This window comes from Fukomys damarensis, unplaced genomic scaffold, assembly GCF_012274545.1.
Source record: "Fukomys damarensis isolate Sample0158 unplaced genomic scaffold, DMR_v1.0_HiC HiC_scaffold_38, whole genome shotgun sequence".
NCBI classification, from domain to species: domain Eukaryota; kingdom Metazoa; phylum Chordata; class Mammalia; order Rodentia; family Bathyergidae; genus Fukomys; species Fukomys damarensis.
This window is the reverse complement of record NW_022900950.1, coordinates 73,067,319-73,082,852: the sequence shown is the minus strand read 5'-3', so window position 1 is coordinate 73,082,852 and position 15,534 is coordinate 73,067,319. Positions and strand designations below refer to the sequence as shown.

The 15,534-nt window shown below is 39.2% G+C and overlaps 1 protein-coding gene across 4 annotated transcripts in view; it reads right to left on the bottom strand.

The window, feature by feature from the left end:
• Window positions 1–1,766: 1,766 nt before the first annotated feature.
• Window positions 1,767–15,534, bottom strand: part of Prss48 (serine protease 48) — a 17,208-nt gene continuing 3,440 nt past the window's right edge. The window contains exons 5-9 of one of the 4 annotated variants that reach the window (XM_010627909.2): window positions 13,888–14,147; window positions 10,892–11,061; window positions 5,516–5,575; window positions 4,897–5,077; window positions 3,404–4,076 (exon numbers count right to left, since the gene is read on the bottom strand). In XM_010627909.2, the coding sequence (XP_010626211.1) occupies window positions 4,925–5,077; window positions 5,516–5,575; window positions 10,892–11,061; window positions 13,888–14,147 (643 nt within the window). In that variant the 3' untranslated portion in view covers window positions 3,404–4,076; window positions 4,897–4,924. Of the gene's footprint in view, window positions 1,974–3,403; window positions 5,078–5,116; window positions 5,576–10,891; window positions 11,062–13,887; window positions 14,148–15,534 lie in introns of those variants that run through there. The other 3 variants (XM_010627910.3, XM_010627908.2, XM_010627907.3) reach the window with 3 other exon arrangements.

Sequence of the window (15,534 nt, the reverse complement as noted above, 5' to 3'; positions counted from 1 at the left end):
CAAGTGGGACGAGCTGGTCTTCTGCACTCTCTCTTCTATACCATCCTAACTGGGGGTCTGCGGCACTGGTTCAAGTTTTATCACTTCACACATATCGGGCTGTTTGAGTAGGTTGCACACACATTTCACTCTTGGGGGTTACACACAGGTTTCACTCTAAGTCACTCTTGGGAGTTACCTTGGGTCCGTCCTGGGAGGTGCCATTCTCCCTCTTAGGAACACACTGACACACTGCTCTTCACACTGACATATGCTCTCTACAGTTTCCTATTGCTGTGGTAACAAATTAACTATAAATGTAGTTGTTATAAAGAGATCTGGAAATGGAAGTAACTAAATACACAACTCTTTCCCCACATTTAGGGAAAAAAGCTTATTGGATTTATAGCAGCTTTTGTTTGTTAAAAGTCTGCCTTAATTTAAAATTTCTCAGGATGTTTGAAAATGAAGTATTCTGAGAAATACATTATTCTACAAAGTAAAAATGATTTTAAGGAAGAAGTGGTATGTTTGCTTGTTCTTGTTTTTTGGTACCAGGGATTGCACTTGGGATGTTGCACTTTCGAAGCAGGCGGCAGAACCACTGGGCTAAATCCCCTGCCCTAAGAAGTGCTGTCGAGTAGAGTGTGAAGCTGTCCCCATTTGCTGCTTCTTCATTCCATCAGTTCAGTGTTATTGACTTAGATGAGTTCCCATAGTTTGCTTGTCATTTTAGTTTCTTTGAATATAAATGTTTATCGACTTTTTTGTCTGGTAATGTGTCAACAGGTGCCGTATCTCATATTGTGGACTAAGCTTTCATTTTGTATTTTAGCATTTGAAGCAAAATGTATATAGCTAGTTTGAGCCTTTTTGTGAAATACAGTCACATGTACGGTTCAGATCTTTCCAGAGCCGTCAGTGCATCACAGACAGGTCATAATTGTTTAAGCAGAAGGTAAACTTCCTTGGTCATTTTGTAGGGAAAAGGGGTCTGTAAATAGGGCTAATCCTGACCAGAAAGAGTTAGAGCTTCCCTGGAGAAAGCAACTAACAAGACTAGAGGGGAGGCATGGTAGCCACCCTTCACCCACCTTCAGTATAACGCAGAGGAGACAAGAGGCGGCCACTTAAAAGAGAACTCTCATTTAGTATATAAAAATCCGCACATCGGTGCACATGTACAGTACATATATATAGACACACATGTGTGTGTGTATGTGTGTGTATCCTACTCTGGGGCCACTGTCACCTTTAATGGCTCACTTGGGCCTCCTTCGTGAGGCCTCCATAAATTTTAGACCTAAGACCTTGACAGGGCAAAGGAAAGCCAAATGAGGCTCACATAGGACTTTGCATGTAGATCATGACCCCCAATTAAGGGTTTTAGGGCTGAAATAGGTCGTAACAAACTGGGGTGGGGGGGCCCTTTCTCCCACTCTAATAAAAAGACCCAGGAGCAAAGGGCCCTTGGGTCCTCCATCTTGCCAGAGCCCCCTACTCTTCATCTTTCCTATAAGGTGTCCAATAAAATGTCCTCCTTTTCTTAAACTTTATATTTCTAATGTTTTATTGATATGGAGTTTACAAATCCCCGAGCTGCCTGTCTGCAGCAGACATGGACAGCAGTATTTGTCCCCCAGATGCAGCAATTGTTTTGAAAGTAGCTTTACTGAGATATAATTCCCTTGGCAATTTTCTAATTCCTTGTTTTTTTGGTTTGTTGTTTTTTTCCTTTTTCGGTGCTGGGAAAGGAACCCAAGGCCTTGTGCATGCCAGGAAGATGCCCTACCACTGAGTGGTATGTTCCTGGCTCTACTTTTTAGAACTATTTCCTGTGGTGCTTATGATGTGTTTTTCAGATATCTACTGCTTCCTTTTACAAGCAGTGGTCAAAAATAAGTGGATGGAGGGGTCCAAAAGGCCATTCCAGGTGTGATGGACAGGCAGAAGGCCTTGAGATGAAAGTGGGATGAAGGCTTGAGAACGTGGTTCTGATAAAGAGAAGAAACAGACAAGGTCAGTGTCCTAAATGAAGAGCTATGAAGTAGATGGTAGGAAAGATAGACTTGTGCCTTTCTCAGATCTCTTTGGTAAATGAGGTCTTTGGTGTGAAAACAGCAGATAAGAAATAGGGGAGACGGCACACAGCCTAGGGGAAGTACCTGTGGTGTCCAGGCTAGAGCAGCGTCCTGTGCTTTGCTCAGCTCTGCCTCAGTGCCTTGGCATTGGAATCTCTTCCCCTCTGCTGCTGATTTGAACTCTGCCGCTGTCTGACTGCCCTCTGTGCCATCCTAACCCCTTCCTGGCCCCTTCATACCCCGATGCTCAGCACTGTGGGGTTTTCTGCCCTTCTGCCTTTTCATTCTTTCTTTGCTCCCAGCCCCTCCAGTAGTTTCTTATCTCACAGAGAATAGAATTCAGAGGCCGAAAGGCTTCCCAGACTCTGCAGAACCTGGCTCCTGCTCCCTGTGGTGTCAGTTCCCACCCTCTCCACCTGTACTCATGGTGACTGACACTGAGCTGCGGTTCTATCACAGAACCTTTGGACTTGCTCTTCGCTCAACCCGGAATGCGTGCCTGACCCTGTGGCAGAGGAATCAACCAGCCTGTTACTCTTTCCTGCCTCTCCAGTTTTTCCGTGTTACAGGGCAGTGTAGTGTGCATTCCTTTTTTTAAAAAATTGATTTTATTGGTACATTTCAGGTGTACAATATAATGACGTTCATCATTGGAAATTTGTACCTTCACATAATCTACCTTTGTTCTTATTTTTTTTCCAATTCCCTGCCCTCCCTTCAACCCTCCACCCCTCCAGTTTGCATTTCTTTTGCATGTGGTGTTGTGTCTGTCACTCCCCCACTGGAGCGTAAAGTCTTTGAAGTCAGACTCGTGTGTTCTGTGGACTGCGGTACCCTTGATGCCAGGAGTGCTACCTTTCCGTGGTGGACACTTCATACTGTGGCCATACTGTATGACTAACAGCAGTCTTCCCCAGAACAGGACTCTGCTATGCTGTCCAGTATGGAACCCATTCTTGGGTAAGACACCAGGTTAACTGCCCTAGGTAGGGCAGCTTGTTACGTCAGGTGCCCATCCTTGCTTCAGCCAGCCAGTCACGGCCAGCAGAGTAAGACCGTGTGGTCTTTTTCTCTTGATACCCCCTTCTTTCCCTGGGGAGGCTGGTCCCGCTACCGTATTGAAGTGCTGGTTCCTGTGGTGTGAAACGCTTGCTCCCCATTTTGAGCGAAGCATCTAGAGGAGTGATAATTTGGGGAAAATGCAGAGCTGTTTGTTCCTCTCGTTCCTTTCTGTTCTTTTCATGCCCTTTTGTTCTCTCTGCCTCTCCGCTACCGTTTTGTGTGGGCCTCTGTCTCATTCAAAAGCCTGCTTAGCTTGAGTTCTTGCCTCTGAGAAACCTTTCTCTTCACCCACTTAATATTCTCTCTCCTTTGTTCCTTACGGCTGGAGAGGAGTACAGAAGAAAACTGCACTGGGACATTTGTTCCTTTCTTTATTCTTTAATCCTCAATATCTTTCTTGGCTTGTTTTTTACAGTTTAATATCTGAAAATCTACTTTGTGCAAGGCAATAATATATCATATTCTGGGCTGTCCCACTGAACAGAATACCTAGGTTGTGACACTGTATTTGGGAAAATTGTGTATTATTTATTCAAATATTTATTGAGGCTGGGATATACTGGTGAATAAAAACAAAAATTCTTATTCTCATGGACCTAGTATTTTGGTAAGAGAGATATACCTTAGACAACTATATAAACAAATGTTACATTACAGCCACAGTGAATCTTATAAAAGAGGCCTCTGTTGCGTTTGAATAAACTTTAGGATGTTCTAGTCAGGAAAGCCAGGGACAGCTCTTTTGAGGAAGCAGAGGCTGAACTGAGATTTGAAAGCACAGTAAGAATTAACTAGGCGTGGGCCACAGAGGAGAGGGAATGGAGGTGGTAAGAAGGTGCTTGGGCACTGGAGGAAGCTTAAGCACGGAGAACTGAGCAGAGTGATGCCAGCTGAGGCTGAGGGCAGACTAGAGTCAGATCTTGCAGCGCTTTGTACAGACTCCTGGTTCTCACTCTGTTAACAACAGGATAACTTTGAAGTGTTTTAAGTAGAGGGGAAAGAAGGGAAAGGTATGGAAAGTATTTTTATTTTTAAACCCTGGTCTGAACACCAGAGTAATAAATGGAGTCAGTGTAGAGGTAAGGCACAAGGCGTAAGAACTGGGGAATTTACCAACCGATGACAGGTGTGTACCACCACACCTCACTAAAAGCATTTATCCCGAAAATAACTTTTGGAAGTTGATTTACCATAGTAGGCACAGGCACAATAAATAAGTCATATGAAAAATAAAAGATGACCTGCGGGAATATGAATGGAATTATACCAGGACATCAAGGGTAAAGATAATGACTGCAATCACATTCAAAACCTAGCCCCCAAGCTCCTGGCAGCCTAGGACAGAGACACTAAGTTAGATCATGTGATTGTTTAGAAAAGGAAGCATAGTTTATCATTTTTACTATAGGAGTGGACATTAAATAGCCTGGATAGGTCCAGTTTGTTGATACCCAAGACCTCAGCTCTTAAAATCATAGCATTAATCTACTTTTGGTAGTAGGTCTTTTTGGGGTTTTTTGTTTCGTTTTTTGAGGCAGGTATCACTATGTAGTTTAGGTTGGCCTTGAACTCAATAAATCCTAGGAAGCCAATTGTATTATTGCTCATACTATCCCTATATAACCGAATGGTTCTTTACAGTGATCCTCCTGCCTCAGACTCCTGCGTGCTAGGATTACAGGTGTGTGTGCCCCCACGTCCAGCTTCCTATTGGTATTTTAAAGCCTACAAATTTGGGGAAAATACAGAACTGAACTACATAAATGCATTTTACCCTGTGGTGTAGCATTAGAAGGGAAGCATCAGATAGTAGAGGAGGTGAGAATTACAGGCAGGTAAGAGGCCCATGATGCAACCTGTGGGTACCAGTAGACCTTCCCTTTTGCCGTCCCAGATGTTTTGCCTTGCCTGCCTCTCCAGCAGCTACTTACGTCATGGAGATCATCCTTTCTGCCCTAGAAGACACATTAGTCGGGGACATAGAAGTGATAGCCTTATTTCTTAGTAGTTCACATTCTCACCACTAACACTTACAGGATCAAAACTTCAGAAACAACATTATTTCAGACTAAGCAAAGTCACCCATGCTCTCCATGACTCTCCTGTGAGTTCTCTGCTGCTGGGATTCAGTCTCCTTATATTCCCAGCTCTGGACTCTGCCTGCAGCTCAGCCGTGCTGCTTACTCTCCAAACACAACATTAAGCCCAGAGGCCCAGCAAGGTCCCGGCAGAACCAGAGAAAGTAGTAGAGCGAGTAGCAGGTCAGAGAAGTGTAGGTGGGTGGCATCCAAGACTTCTGCTCTTGAGATAGTGGCAGTAATCCATTTCTGATAGTAGGTCACATTGGTGTAGACCCCAGGAAGACTTGTGCCGCATTCGGGACCCCAGCTTACCAGTCCTATCTGGATCCATACACCATCGATGTGACATACCAGGGGCCCTCCAGAGTCACCCTAAGGAAAAGATAAAGGTCCTTAGTGTGGTGGAAAGGACATGAGGAGCGAATAGTCACAAGGGATGGAGTTTAGAATGGGCCATGAGACTCACAGGGCTGCAGAACTCTGGGGAGCTGGGCTTTGTACTGCTTTAGGGAGAGAGCAAAGGAAGGGATTCTAGAGTCAGAATTTAAAATTGGTAGTGACCTTAGCAAAACACATAGGTAATTTCAGAATATTCATCTGATTTGTGATAAAGCAAGTAACATTAATGTGATAAGGTTTTCATTCATCAGATTTTTCTTTCACAATGTTAAATTTATCTAATGGAATAAACTGCTTTTCTTCTGTTTTTTTAATTCTATATTTTGTTAAAATAATTTCTTATGTAAAATAATAGTGGTAGTAGTATGTTAGTAGTATGTAAAATAATAGTGAGAGTAGTTAGTTGCTCTTTTTTGTAACAGATTTTAACTGTAATTCAAGTACCATAGAATTGACCCATCTAAAGTACACAGGTTTTTGGTGTAGTTATAAAATTGTGCAGCCATTATCACCCATGCATGCATGCTTGCTTGCCTTTTTGGAGACAAGATCTTACTATATATATATATAGTTCATTCAGGCTGACCTCAAACTCGTTGTAATCCTTCTGCTTCAGCCTCAGCCTCCCGAGTGCTGGAATTACAGGCGTGTGCCACCACAAGCCATGTTAGAACATTTTCCTCACCCCCAAAAGAAACCCCACTCCCATGAGTTTCCAGCCCCTTTTCTTCCCAACTCTTCTAGCCATAGGCCTAGTGGTAATCTATTTCTTGTTTGTATGGATTTGCCTTGGATGAATATTTCACATAAATGGAGTCATATAATATGTGGTCTTTTAGATCTGCTTTCTTAAACTTCACATACTTTTTCAAGGTTTATTCCTGTGACATCAGTACTCCTCTTCACTTTATCGTTGAGACGAATTATAGGGATGTACCACATTTTGTTTGTCCATTCATTAGCTGGTGGACATTTTGGGGGTTTCCTCTTTGAGGCTATTAATAAATAAGGCTGCTGTGAACATTCACGTGTAGATTTTTTTGTGGGCTGTTTTAATTTTTCTTGGGTATATATCTAGGAGTGGTATTCCTGACCAGTTCTCCAAAGAAGGTACACTGTTTTGCCTGTGAACAGTTCTCTGTGAAAGTGCCAGCTTTTCTACATTCTTGCTGATTCTGTCTTGATCATTGCCGTCCTAGTAGATGTGGAGTGGTATCTCACTGAAACTTAGATTTAAATTTTCCTGATGGCTACTGATAGCATTTTTTAATGTGCTTATTGACTATCAGTGTGTCTTCTGGGAAATATCTATTCAGATTCTCTGCTCTTTAAAAAGATTGTGTTGCCTTTTTATTATGGAGATACAAATATTCTTTATATATTGTTGATACAGAGCCTTCATCATAAGTGTGACTTGCAAAGAACTATTTTCTCCTATTTCATAGGTTAACTTTTTACTTCCTTCATGTTGACCATTGGAACACAAAGGCTCTGGATTTTGTAAAACTCTTGCATCTGCTTTTAGTGTTGTATATTTAAGAAAACATTTCCTAGTCTGAGTCACAAGGATTTACTGTTGTCTTTTTCCAAAATTGTTATGATTTTAGTTCTTGTATGTAGATCGGATTTATCATGAGTTAATTCTTGTATGCGATAGATATCCACGTTTATGCTTTTTGCGCATGGATTATTTGTTGAAGTAAGTGTTATTTGTTGAAATGATCATTCTTTGCTCATGAATTATTTTGATAACAGTGTCTAAAATTTATTAACTATGAAGGTTTGTTTCTATTCTGTTCATCTATATGTGTCTAGCCTTGTGCCAGTACCACACTGTCTTAGTTACTATTACTTTGTAATAAATTTTAAAAATCCAAACTTGTGAGACTTTCAACATCTTCCTTCAAGATTATTTTGGACCCCTTTGAATTTCCATATTTTATTCTCAGCTTCTCAAAATCTGCAAAGAAACCAGCTGGGATTCTGATAGGGATTGTGTTAAACTGCAAATCCACTTGGAAAATGCCGCCATTTAAATGAGGTTGTCTTCTGATCAGAGAACTTGGAATGTCTTTTCGTTTAGTTAGCTCTTCTTTAATTTTAAAAATGTTTTGTAGTTTTCAGAGAACATGTTTGTTAAATTTATTACTTTTGTTAAACTTATTTCTAAGTATTTGTTTTTTGGTGTTGAGGAATGAACCCAGGACCTTGTACGTGGTAAGCACACATTCTCCAACTGAGCTGTACTACACCTCAGCCCCTCCTAAGTATTTTTTTTGTACTATTGTGAATAAAATGTTTTCTTAATTTTCTTGGATTATTCTTCTTGTAAGTATATATAAAGAGTTTATTTATTTAGTTTTTTTGGTACTGGGAATCAAATCCAGGACCTCGTGCTTACCAGGCAGGCACTATGCCACTGAGCTACATTCCTGACCCTCTTCTTATAAGTATATAGAAATACAGTTGTTTTTAATATATTGTTCCCATAATCTACAACTTTGCTAAGTGTGTTTATTCTAATTTGGTGAAGGGGTAAGGGGTTCTTCGATTTCCTATGTTTACTGTGGATTTTGTTTTGTATTTTGTTTTTGAAATGGTCTCACTATGTGATCCTGACTGGCTTTGAGCTCACTATGTAGCCCAGGCTACCCTCAAACTTGCAGCAATCCTTCTGCCTCAGCCTCTTGAGTGCTGGTAGTACAAGTTTGCATCACAATACTCAGCCTTTTGGTTGTTGTTATTGTTGAGTCTCATTGTGTTTCCCTGGCTGGCCTCAAACTCCTGGGATCAAGTAAACCTCCTGCCTCAGCCTCTCAAGTGTTTTTCACCTGGCTCAGCAGTGGGCTTTTTGTGGATGCATTTAATCAATTTGAGAAAGTTCCCGTCTGTTCCAAGATTGTCTAGTATTTTTTATCATAAAGGACTATTGGATTTTTGGAAATGCTTTTTTCTGTGTCTCTTGATATGATCATACAGCTTCTGCCCTTTAGTCTGTCTAACATGGCATGTTACATTTATTGTTTTTAAAATTTTAAATCCTCCTCACATTCCTAGGATAAATTTCAGTTGGTCATGACCTATAATCCTTTTTATATGCTGTTAGATTTGATTTGCTAGTGTTATGTCGAGTTCTTTGCCTGTGTTAGTAAGACATACTGTTCTGGTGTGGGGGATTTAGCTCAGTAGTGCCGCCACCTGCCTTGCAAACACAAGGACCCAAGTTCAGTTCTAGTACCAAAAAAACAAAATAAATAAATAAAACAAACGATCTGTGGTTTGCATGTGATATCTTTATCTACTTTTAGTCTCAGGGTAACAATCTCATAAAATGGATTGGAAATATGCTCTCTTCCTCTTAAGAGTTGATATTAGTTCTTTAAATATTGGATAGATTTCACGAGTGAAACTTCCGAGCCTGAGCTTTAATTAGTGGGTAGCTTTTTTTTTTTTTTAATATTGAACCCAGGGCTTCACTCATGGAATTTGTCCATATCATTTTATTTATCTTATTGTCATATATAGTTAGTTATTCATAGTATTAATCTTACCTACCTTTGTTTGTTCCCCCCTCCCCCTTCCCTTCCCTCTCTTCCCCCTTCCCTCTCTCTTTCTTTCTAGTACTGAGGGTCAAATCCAGCAATACTCTTATCTATTTATTTATTTTGTTTCTGGGAATTGAACCCGGGACCTTGCACTTGCGAGATGGAACCACTGAGCTAAATCTCTGGGCCCTATAACCTCAGTTTTTAAAATTTATTTATCTTTAAAATTTGAGACAGGGTCTTGCTAAATTGCCCAGACAGGAATCAAACTTCTGATTCTCTTGCTTCATCCTCCCTCGGTGCTGGGATGACAGGCAATCCACATCTGACTCTTTGTTTCTCACAGATTGGTAGTAATGTTCTTTATTTTATTACTTTACCTTTACTTTTATTACTTTTACTAACTGTAATAGTTGAGTTTTCTTTTTCTCTCATTTAACCTAGCTAAAGTTTTTCTTAAAAATCTATTAATCTTTTTTAGAGAACCAACTTTTGTTCTTGTCTGTTTTCTGTATTTGTGTTCTCTAAGTAATTTTCACTATAACCCTTTCTTTATGCTTTCTGGGGACATGCTCTACCACTGAGATACATCTCTAGCCCCTTTATGTAATATCTTAATATGAAATGTTAATATCTCAAATATTAATTTGAGATGTTGGTTTTTGACATAACCATTTACTACAATATATTTCATTCCAAACACTGCTTTAGCTGCATCTGTAATCTTTGGAATGCATGTATTCATTTTTTCATTTTCATTCATGTCAAAACATTTCTGCCAGGGTTGTTGATACACACTTGTAATCAAAACTCTTAGGAGGCTGAGGCAGAAGGATTGCTGCGAGTTCAAGGCCAGCCTGGTCTACATAGTGAGTTTAGAGCCAGCCTGATGTACATAGCAGGACCCTGTCTGTCTCAACGCAATAATAATAAAACCAAAAGAATTCCTAAAAACATTTTCTAATTTCTGTTTTGGTTTTTGGTGTGTTGCTCAGGTAGCCTCAATCTTGTGATTCTCTTACCTCAGCTTTTCAAATGATGGGATTGTAGGCATGAACTGTGGTTTCTTTTTTGATTTAGTAGATATTTGGGATTATGTTAATTTCCATATCTGACCTATCCTTAGTTCTCTGTTATTTATTTTTAATTTTATTCCACTGTGGTTGGAAAATACTTTGTATGACTTTAATCCTGACCTTGTTGAAGCTTGGTTTACAATTTATCATATGGTCTGTTCTGGAGACTGTTTTGTATGCCCTCGAGAAGAAAGTATATTCTTCTGTTCCTATGACCTTTCTGATCTTTATTTCTTTTATTCACTCATTCATTCACTCATTCATTCATGGTGCTGAGGATGGAACTCAGGGCTAAGCAAGTATTTTAACAAGGAGCTGCACCCCCAGCCCCTGGTGGCTGACTTTTTATCAGTTATGATCAAGAGATAACAATGACATTTTTAAAAGTACATAATGAAACATATCTATAGAAAAAAAAAGTTGGCAGTTGTGTATCCACTTCAGTATATTCATGAAAATTTATTCACCTATAAATCTAATGATTGATGTTTAATATTGGTCTGAAAGCTGAAGAGATTAATTGATAGGTATGTTACGTGTCCAGGGTAACCCAAGAATTATTGTCAGATCCCTCATTCCCTGACTTCAAATTACTGTTATTTATAGGTAGGAAAACCTGGATCAAAATGAAGATGTCTTAAGAGAGAGTCCTAAGGACCAGCACTCACCTTGCAACTGTCCTTTCGTCTTTGTACATCTCCAGCACAAATCATGTCTTTCTTGATGACTGGCTCCAGATTTGGGAAGAAAATGCCAATTGGATTATAGAGACGTTCGCAGTCCTGTTGGTTAATGACAGGGATTTCCACCTCCTGGAGGGTAGGAGGGAATTTGTCATCTGTAGAAGAAGGCAGAAATGAAAGGTTAAAGCAAACTGAGAAGCTGCTGGGACAAAGAATTCACTTTGCAATCTTATTCTCTTATACAAAGAATTTTTGGTACAATTAATTCTAAAACAGTGGATAATGCAAAATCTTTTGTTTGAATATTTTCTCTTATGTCAGTATTCTAAATGAAAAGTAATTCTGATAACTTCTGATTGAGTAAAGATGTATTTTTAAACTTTTCCTTTTCCATTTTCCTGCTCCCAAATCAGTTTCTATCTTTACTTCATTTTGGAAAAAAGTTTATATAACAATTTAAAAACAGTTAAAAAACACTGCTCTCCCTTCAAATGTTAAGTTGAATTATCATACTTCTTTTTTTTAATAGTGATTTTAAAAAATTACTACATGTTTGCAGTACATTATGAATATATTTATTGTGGGTAGTTGGTAGCTGTGGCACATCTTTTTTTTTTTTTTTTTCTTTTTGGCAGTTCTGGGAATTGAACTCATGACCCTGCACTTACAAGGCAGCTTATTTCTTCTTACATTCCATTCCTTTTCCTCCTCCCCTCTCCCATTCTCCATCTCTTAGTTTCTTCCTTATTTGCCAAAGAGCTTTCTCCCTATGATATTTTTTATTGTCTATTTATTTTGTTCTTTGATTTATTTATACTTTGAGTTTCTCACATAAGAGAAACCATACAGTTTTTAAGCCCCTGTATTTGATTTATTTTACCCAATGTTATGGATTCATGGTGCACCATGAATCTGCTTTTCCACAAATGGGTCGTTGTCTTTGTGGTAGAATAGTACTTCATCGTGCATAAATATCACACTTTCCTTATCCATTCATCTGTTGGTGGTCATACAGGCTGCTTCCAAGATGTAGCTATTGTGAGTTGTGCTGCTATAAATATGAGTGTGCATGAATCACCATGATACGATGCCTTTAACTTTTTCAGAAAGATAGCTAAAAGGGGTGTAGGTGGATCAAATGGAATTTGTATTTTAAGTTTTTTGAGGACTCTCTCCTGATTTCCATAGTGGTTGTTACATGCTCACCCACAGTGTACAAGGGTTTCTTTTCCTTCCTCTTTTCCGAAGCCTCACCAGTATTATTATTTGATTTCTCAATGATGGTAATTCTTCTTGGGGTAAGATGGAATCTTAGTGTTGATTTAATTTGCATTTCTCGAATGGCCAGCATGAGTGAGCATTCCTTCTTGTATTTATTGGCCATTTGTACTTATTCTGAGATGTTTCAGTTGCCTATTAGGTCTTTATTCAGTAGATCTAATTTTCTTTTGAGATCCTTGTGTATTATTAATCCTAAGGTATGGCTGGTAAAATTTTTTTCCCATTCTGTAGGTTGTCTCTTCACTCTGTTGATTGTTTTCTTTGCTGTGCATAAGCTTTTAAATTTGATATAATTCTTTGTGTTGATTTTCAGTATTATTTCTTGTGTAATTGTAGTTCTGTTCAGAAAGTCTTTGCCTGTGCCTATGACTTAAAGAGTTTGCCTACTTTATCTCCCAGCAGGTTAAGTGTTTCTGTTTTAATATTTAGATCCTTGAAGCATTTTAATTTTAGTTTAGTGCATGGTGAGAGAGATAAAGGTCTAGCTTCAATCTTCTGCCTGTGAATACCCAGTTTTCCCAGCACCATTTGCTAAAGAGGCTATCTTTCCCCCATTGTATATTTTTGGCCTCTGTGTCAAAGATCAGGTAACTGAATGTGCCAGGGGTTGTTTCTGTATCCTCTATTCAGTTCCAATGGTCCATATATCTGTTTTTGTGCCAGTACTGTGTTGTTGGTATCACTGTAACTTTGTAATACAACTTTGTTCACATTACGTAGAACTGCTTTTTCTATTCTGAGTCTCTTCTGGTTCCATATGAATTTTAGGATTGTTGTAGGAGGAATTGTGTTGGTACTTTGATTGAGATTCCATTAAATCTGTGTATCAGTTTTGGACAGTGTTCTGTTGTCTACAAATGGGATGTCTTTCCATTTTTCTGATGTCCTCTTTCATTCTTTTTCAGAGTACTGATGTTTTTATTGTGTTGGACTTTTATTTCCTTAGTTAAGTGAATTCTTAAATATTTAATTTTTCTTTCTGTTATTGTGAATGGTATTGTTTCCCTAATGTCTTTCCCAGTGGGTTCAGTATACAGGAATACTGTTTGTTTTTGTGTGTTGATTTCGTTTCCTGCTACATTGTTGAATTTGATTATTAATCCTAGGGATCTTTTAATGGAACTTTTTGAGTCTTCTGTGTTAAAGGATCATGTCATCTGTAAAATAGTGGTAATTTGACTTTTTCCTTTCCTGTACATATCCGTTTTGTTTCTTTCTCTTGCCTGATTGCTTGGGGTAATGATGAACCTCTTTTTGAGAGAGGTGATTATGTAGTTAAATTGTTAGTGTCTGCTCTTCTAGCTATAGTTAGTTCTAGGCAGGTATAAGAGTAAATGGAATAGGGCCAGAGATTTAGCTCAGTGGTGCTGCAAATGCCTCACAAGCACAAGGACCGGAGTTTGATCCCCGGTGGGCCCCCCCCAAAGTAATGGAATAAACATGTGAATGTCAAAAAAACATTTTTTTTTTGAAGACCTGTAGATGCTATCTTTGTTTGGCCTGATTTTATTGAAAAATATTTGCAGTAGTGAGGATATGCCTAGCACGTGAATGTCTGGAGTAGATACAAAAGGGTAACACATAAACCCATGGTGGTGAACCTGGGGTACGTGTGCCAGAATGGGCTGTTTGTTATCACTGCAAGTTCTAAAAGGTTTGCTGTCACTGATAAACCAACCCTTCTTTCTGCCCGTTCTCACCTGTATCTTTAAGTTTTCCCCATCCAGTCACCCAACAAGAGGCTGGAATTCTCAGCGGCTTTGTGGTATTGGGCAAGCAGATGGGCAGGATGAGAGAAGTGAAGGTGACTTGGCAGGACAGTCTCAGCAGGGCAATGTCTGCGTTTGTACCTTCGTGTTTTGGATGGATGACGACTTTGGACACGAAGTACTCCATGAGGCTAGTTGAGAATTCTGTTTTAACCGTTCCTATCCACACCCTATATGCGAAAATTATTGACCTAAGGGAAAAAAGAGGGTACCATAAAATCAGAGTGGCCTATAGAGGTTCAGAACAAGTTGCCTATAGGTAACACCAAGACTCTAGGGCTAGGTTGGTTTGTTTGGGTTTGTCTCCTCCTCTCTTTCTCTCCCCTCCCCTCCCTTGAAACTCTTCCTGTACTCTTATCTTGCGTGTTTATGTCCTCCTGCATACCTCTCCCATTCTCCATGGTTTCACCACTATTGTATGCTTAATAGTCATTGCTTTTTATTGCCAGGTTTGATTTGTTCTGAACACCAAGCCTTTGTTTCTAAATAAAAATTTAAAGCAAAGCATAATGCAGATTATACATACACAAATTGAAATTTTTAGGTAGTTTGCTAAGATGTACAAAAGAAATAAATAAAAACAAATTCACTGCTCAAGATCCCAGTTTACACTTTTCAGAGGCGATCATTTTTATCTCTTTTAACCCTTACTAAATTAATTTCCCTTGTGTTTTCAAGAAACCCTGTATATTTCCTATATATTGCCGTTTCTTAGCCTCCCATTTTAGAGCATTCAGCTCCTGATGTCAAAGGTGCGATTGAACTTCCTCTTCCTCCTCCTTCCCCTCCTTCTCTTCCACTCCCTCTTTTCTTCCTCCTATACTAAGAATTGAACCCATGAACAATACCACTGACCTACTTCCCTTGTGCTTTTTTATTTTATTTTGAGGCCTGACCTTTTTAAGTTCCCAGGCTGGCCTTGAACTTGGAATCCTCCCACCTCAGACTCTTGACAAACTGGTATAACAGGTGAGCATCTGGGATTGAGCTTCCTTACTCATCATGGTCCAACCCATTCATCTTCGTAACTAATATTATCAAAAATGTTTTAGTTAAGCCTGGGATAGTGGCCATACCTGTAAGGGAGAAATGAGACAGGAGAAGCACAAGTTTGAAGCCAGCCTGGGCGACTCAGTGGTTTAGTGAGATCCTGTCTCAAAATTTTAAAAAAGTCGGTGTGAGTGGGGGCTGGAGATACGTAGCTCAGTGTGAAGGCCCTGATACCAGTCATGAATTACACACACAAATTGTTAAATTGGTATTTCATGTCTATGTTCCTGTGACTATACAAACATTATTCATTACTGCTCATTGGGACCAAGGAATGTATTTCTTACAAAATCTTTTGCTTTTCCTGGAGTTAATAATATGGTCCCATGTTTATTTTCTTTATACTATCACTAGTTTATCATTTATCCCTAAACTGTCTATCAGAAACATAAATCTCTTTTCAGTAGGTCCAGACCTGTCAGAATTTCTATTATCATGATCCTTTTTGGAGGATCTCACATTCCAATCTCTATGCCCATCATCTTGGTACTTACTTTCTTTCTTTACTTTTTTTTTTTTTTTTTTTTT